Source organism: Myotis brandtii, unplaced genomic scaffold (genome assembly GCF_000412655.1).
Source record: "Myotis brandtii unplaced genomic scaffold, ASM41265v1 scaffold23, whole genome shotgun sequence".
NCBI classification, from domain to species: domain Eukaryota; kingdom Metazoa; phylum Chordata; class Mammalia; order Chiroptera; family Vespertilionidae; genus Myotis; species Myotis brandtii.
Window position 1 is genome coordinate 3,004,104 of NW_005358649.1, and position 5,379 is coordinate 3,009,482.

The 5,379-nt window shown below is 38.8% G+C and overlaps 1 protein-coding gene across 2 annotated transcripts in view; it reads right to left on the reverse strand.

The window, feature by feature from the left end:
- LACTB2 (lactamase, beta 2) overlaps positions 1-5,379 on the reverse strand; it is a 33,036-nt gene that overhangs the window by 10,797 nt on the left and 16,860 nt on the right. For both annotated transcript variants that reach the window (XR_001362159.1, XM_005866359.2), the window contains exon 3: positions 4,713-4,839. Coding sequence is in view for 1 of the 2 variants with exons in the window: in XM_005866359.2 (XP_005866421.1) it covers positions 4,713-4,839 (127 nt within the window). In the remaining variant the exon portion in view is untranslated. The remainder of the gene's footprint in view (positions 1-4,712; positions 4,840-5,379) is intronic.

The window sequence follows — 5,379 nt, forward strand, 5'->3', positions numbered from 1 at the left end:
AGGACAGTGGGTGGGGAGTGAGGGTGGAGGGTGGGGCGGGAACTGGGAGGAGGGGAGTTATGGGGGAAAAAAAAAGAGGAACAAATGTAATCTGAACAATAAAGATTTAATAAAAAAAAATCACCAATCTTTCTACTACTTAGAGATAGTGCTTTTATTTTTTAAGAACATATATATTTTTTGCCGTGGCCGTTGCTGCTCAGTGGTTAGAACACTGGCCTGCACACTGAAGGTTTGCGGGTTCAATTCCCAGTCAAGGCCACATACTTGGGTTGCAGGTTCACTCCCCAGCCTCATTGAGGCACGTGTAGGAGACAACCAATCTATGTGTTTCTCTCACATCATGCTTCTCTCCTTCCTCCTCATTAGCAACTAAAGGCTCAGTATTTTCAGTGGATACTCTGCCAAACACTTAAAGTCAGATAACTGCACTACTACTTAACCTATCCCAGAGCATAGAAAAAGAAGGAAAAGTTATGAATCCCAAACCTGACAAAGGTTGCACAAAAAGAAAACTATTGCCTGATCTCACTAATGAATAGTTATAAAAATCTTAACTAAAATATTAACAAATAGAATCCTAGAACATATTTAAAAATAATATCATGATCAAGTACAATTTATTAAAAAAAAGTCAGATGTTTCAATTTTAGGAGATCCCTGCAAATCATAATAAAGCTATGGAGAAAACAAGTAAGGTCATCTCCTAGACACTGCAAAGACATCTGGCAAAATTCAACTCTTAAGAAAACTGAAGCGACTATAACTTAGAAGAATTTCTCATTTGCCAAAAAATCCAATCAAATCCTTAACATTAAATATTGCAACTGTAAAGCTCTTTAAAAGAGTCTGCTAACAATGTAAGAGATATGAGGTATAAGAACATGAGGTACTCGTGTAATGGGAGCAATTATTTTTGAGAGACATTAAGAACTGATTTTAGGAACTATTATGCTTTTATGGTTTCCAAGTATGTGCTGTACATATGGCAAATTGATTACAATATTTAGTAATGGTGAGGTATTGAAGAGATGTTAAAATCATCTCTTTTGTCTGATTAAACCTGCTGCAACCAGTTAATGAAAGTATTCCATGTTATATGAAAATAATTGCAGGAGATACATTTCCAGCAACTATAAAACTATGTGGTGTGAGTATCTGTCTTATCTTATGGAGAATCTTATGAATAGTCACACATAGAAGGTGTTTACAAATGGAACCTCAACCTTTTTTTTTTTTAATCTACATATACTCATTTGGAGAACCATTCTTTCAGGGTCTGCAAACTGCCTTACCCATCAATGTGCTTGCAATGCCTCCTTAATTATTCCCCTCCTACTTCCCATGCCAGAACTCAGTAATGGTTTTCTTTGATAATTTCTAGGCTGAAGGCAATAATATTTCTTAAATTAGTGGATCAGAACTTCCAACCCTCCAGTCACCTGGGTGGCTAATGCTTTAATTTGCATAAAAACTGTGTTAAAATTTACTTCACGTAGGCGGAGGAGAAAAGGAAATGACATCAGAGGTGCTTTGTTAAAGATCAGAAGAACTGCAGCTGTGCCTCCTATTCATCAGGTAGAGCATTTATCTAGTTCTGTGACACAGTAGACTTTATTAGAACGGCTCTCTTAGAAAATTTAGAGCAGTCAACAAAAGCTGTCAGATTAACTTGAGAACTTAAACTCAAGTTCACTAGAAAATCCCTGAGCGTTACATCTAGAATCCTTACTGAAAACCTTGATAACTTCCTATTTTTTTACTAATGGGTTCTTGGTGGGTACTATCTCTCTATTGTATTTTTTTCCTTTTCAAAATTGGAAGGTAGACAAGATCACCTGGATGTCAAATATTTGGGACTTAAGTAAATTTTAACCTTCTGTTTATGGAACTTTTGTAAGATCAAGTCTTTGTGTTAATATTTAAAACTATTGGATTTTACTGACTATAAACATGGAAACTGGAAACCACATCTATAGTATATTTAGTGTTCTATTCAGATTTTAGCATAATTGGAATTTACGTTTTGAGAAAAGATTATTTACTAGATCATAAAAAAAGTGTCTGCTTTTTTTGATTCTGTGTTAGTTTTCCCCTCAAATCTTAAAATAGATACCCATACTTAATCAGAATGCAATACAACAAAAATTAAATGGAATTCACATAATATTGAGATCCTGGGCATCAATTCATCCATGAAACAAGACAGTATTCAACTGAGGGGGTGGGGTCATGACAGGAAGCAAGTACGTGGGTGGCTCTCAGGCACTGATCTCCTTTCTAGATCTGCAAACTGCTCATATGGTTTGTTCAGTTTTTAACAATTCACCGCCGTGCACACTGATGATATACACTTTTCTGTTTGTATACTTTAAAAGCTTAAAATACACGGTCTGTTCACAGCAGATGGGTGGTAGTTAACCGCCAAGAGTTCAATAGTCTTAATCTGCATATTAGGTACAGATCTAATATCCATGCTTCTGTGATAACTGATAAACCAGTACTGTGGTTCCCACACCTGAGACAGAAGACTTGATGAGCTACCTCCTCCTGTCTCTACTCCCTTCTTTAACTTGGCCCAGGGCTGGTGTGTGAGGGGGGCATCCAGCATTGTCAAGAATACTTTTTGAAGTAATAATGCAGTGTTTGATTTTCTGTGGTATCATCAATATATGATACTCTATTTCCCAGCCTCTCTACAGTCAGGAGTGACACATGATTGAATTGACAGGCAATGCAACAGAAGGCCTGGTCCATGAAAACCTCCTATGCAACATCCCGTTCACTCTCCTCCACTCACTGGACTGACGGTGATGAGCACGGCAATCTTGAAGGACTAGTATTGAGGATGGAGGACTCCACAAGAATCCTGGAACATTAATGCAGGAGGGCCACTTGCTAATCAGGAACCATTTTTGGACTTTATGTGACTGAGCTATTATACATTTCTGGGTTGGTTTGCTATAGCAACTGACATTAACTAAAACTAGAGGCTCGGTGCATGAAATTTGTGCACTGGTAGAGTCCTAGCAGCTGCCAGCTGCCAGTCTGGGCCTCCCTTCCTTCTCCTGGCTGCCTGCCAGCACTAGGGCCTCCCTCCCTTCCTCTGGCTGGCCCGCCCCCTGGTTGAACTCCTGGAAGAACTCCAGTTGAGGGGACAATTTGCATACTACCCTTTTATTATATAGGATTGTGAACCTAAGGAACTGATTAACTTTTAAGGAGATACCTACTTACACACCAAAATTATAATTTAATAAGTGCTATAATAAAATAATAAAAATTACATAAAAGTTGGAGGAGGAAGCAGTTTAATTCTTTCCAGGAGGGGTTCTTGAAGTAACATGTAAACTGAGGTTTGAAGACTAAATGGGTAATTTATCAGGGGGACAAGGTGGAGGGGAAGGGCTGAGGCCTCGTAAAGGGGAGGGTATGAACAAAGGCATGGACAGACAGAAAGTGCTCAGGAGTATTTGGATATGGCTAATTGTGTTTGTGAGGGGAGTGGTAGGAACTAAGACTAGAAAAGTGGTTTGGGGCCAGGCTGTGGTAAGGAGAATAAACATGATCTTGTATGCGGTGAGAATTATTCAAGGTTTCAAGTGACAGAGCATGCTAAGAGTAAACTGGAAAGGGAAGAGCTTGGAGATTCCTGGCTTAGAAGTAGTGGTAGTGAACACAAAGAAAAAGGGACAGCAGTGACAAATATTTTTGAGGTAAGAACTAATGTGAATAGCCCTGGTCAGTGTGGCTCAGTTGGTTGGGTGTCATCCTGCACACTGAAAGGTTGCCAATTTGATTCCTGGTTGGGGCACATGCCTGGGTTGTGGGCTTGATCCCTGGTTGGGGGCAAGCAGGAGGCAGTTGATTAATGTTTTGCTCTCACATTGATGTTACTCTCTCCCTCTAACAAAAAAAATCAATTAATAAACTAACGTGATTAGATGTCTTGGGCAGGGGGAGGGGATAAAGGTGAAGAGGAGTTAAATTGTATCATAGAAGAAAAAAAATCTTAAGTACTGAGAGAAGTGGGTGTTCTGAAATCAGGAAGTCAGGACAGATGGTGGAGAGAGAGGAGAATCATCATAATTACTTGAGTTTTAAAATTACTGAGTTGAAAACACCTTTTTGAATCCCTTGAACAGGTCATGGGGGATTATGGGTCTGGCCTAAAATGTATTTACTTTAGGTATGGGTCATTTTTTGAAAGTGAGAATAGGAGAAAACCCTTAATTTTCCAGCAGGAAATTCTAATCTATTTTGTAATTTAAATTTTATTCATTAAGAAGTGGTAATCATATAATTTAAACAAATAATTATAAAAGAGTAGATAGAGGGAGAAGTCCTTCTTTTTCTCTGTTTCTCAAGCAACCCATTTTCTCTTCCCAGAATAACCAATGTTATCAGATATCTTATAGCCTTCTTCCTGAGACAGTCTTCAGTCATACAAGCAAATATGTGGAAATCTTCCTTTCCCCCTCCTCTTTTATAACACACTAGAGGCCCGATGCACAAAATTCATGCAAGAGTAGGCTTTTCTTCCCCCGGCTGCCGGCACCAGCTTCCCTCTGGCACCTGGGACCTGGGCTTCCCTCACAGCCCTGCTTCTTCCGGAAGGATGTCCGGTCTAATTAGCATATTACGCTTTTATTATTATAGATATACATAAACTACCCCCCCCCACCTTCCCTGGCCAATGGTCATTTACATACCTTAGAGTGGCACCCTCAGTCTTAACCAAATCTCCATCTTTTAGATAAATATATTGTTGCTCTCCATCTCCTATAATTTCTTCTCTCTGAGGATTCCGTGGGAGTTTTTTAATGCAATATGGAGTGTCTAGTGACAAAACATGTAAAATATTTAAGTCACACTTTAAATGACAATTCAGCCTTTTAAAAGGCCAGTTTTCATAGAATACCTGTGAGTAGCTGCAAAAAATATTAACATTAGAGACAACAGAAAATGAGGTGAATTATAGCTGCTTATCTCTGGGATGGTAACTGTTTCTTCTATCTCAACAAAAGAGCTTTCACTCTCTAATGCCCTCCTAGCTCTACATAAAAGTCTTTGTGTTTTTCTAGTCACTCCTATTTTATACAATAGTTTGAAAGTTCTACATAATCTCAGCTAGCTTTGATATCAAGATGGGTGTTGAAGAGGGAGTAATATAAAACGTAGGAACTTTTCTCTGTCTAGGTGCCTAACATATAGTAAAAGAAGTCCTGGCATCATGGCATTAGTTAATAATAAAAGAATCCTATCTAATAAAAGAGAAACATGGTAATTAGCGTACGACCGCTACCCTTCCCATTGGCTAATCAGGGCGATATGCAAATTAACTGCCAGCCAAGATGGTGGCTGGCAGCCAGGCAGCTG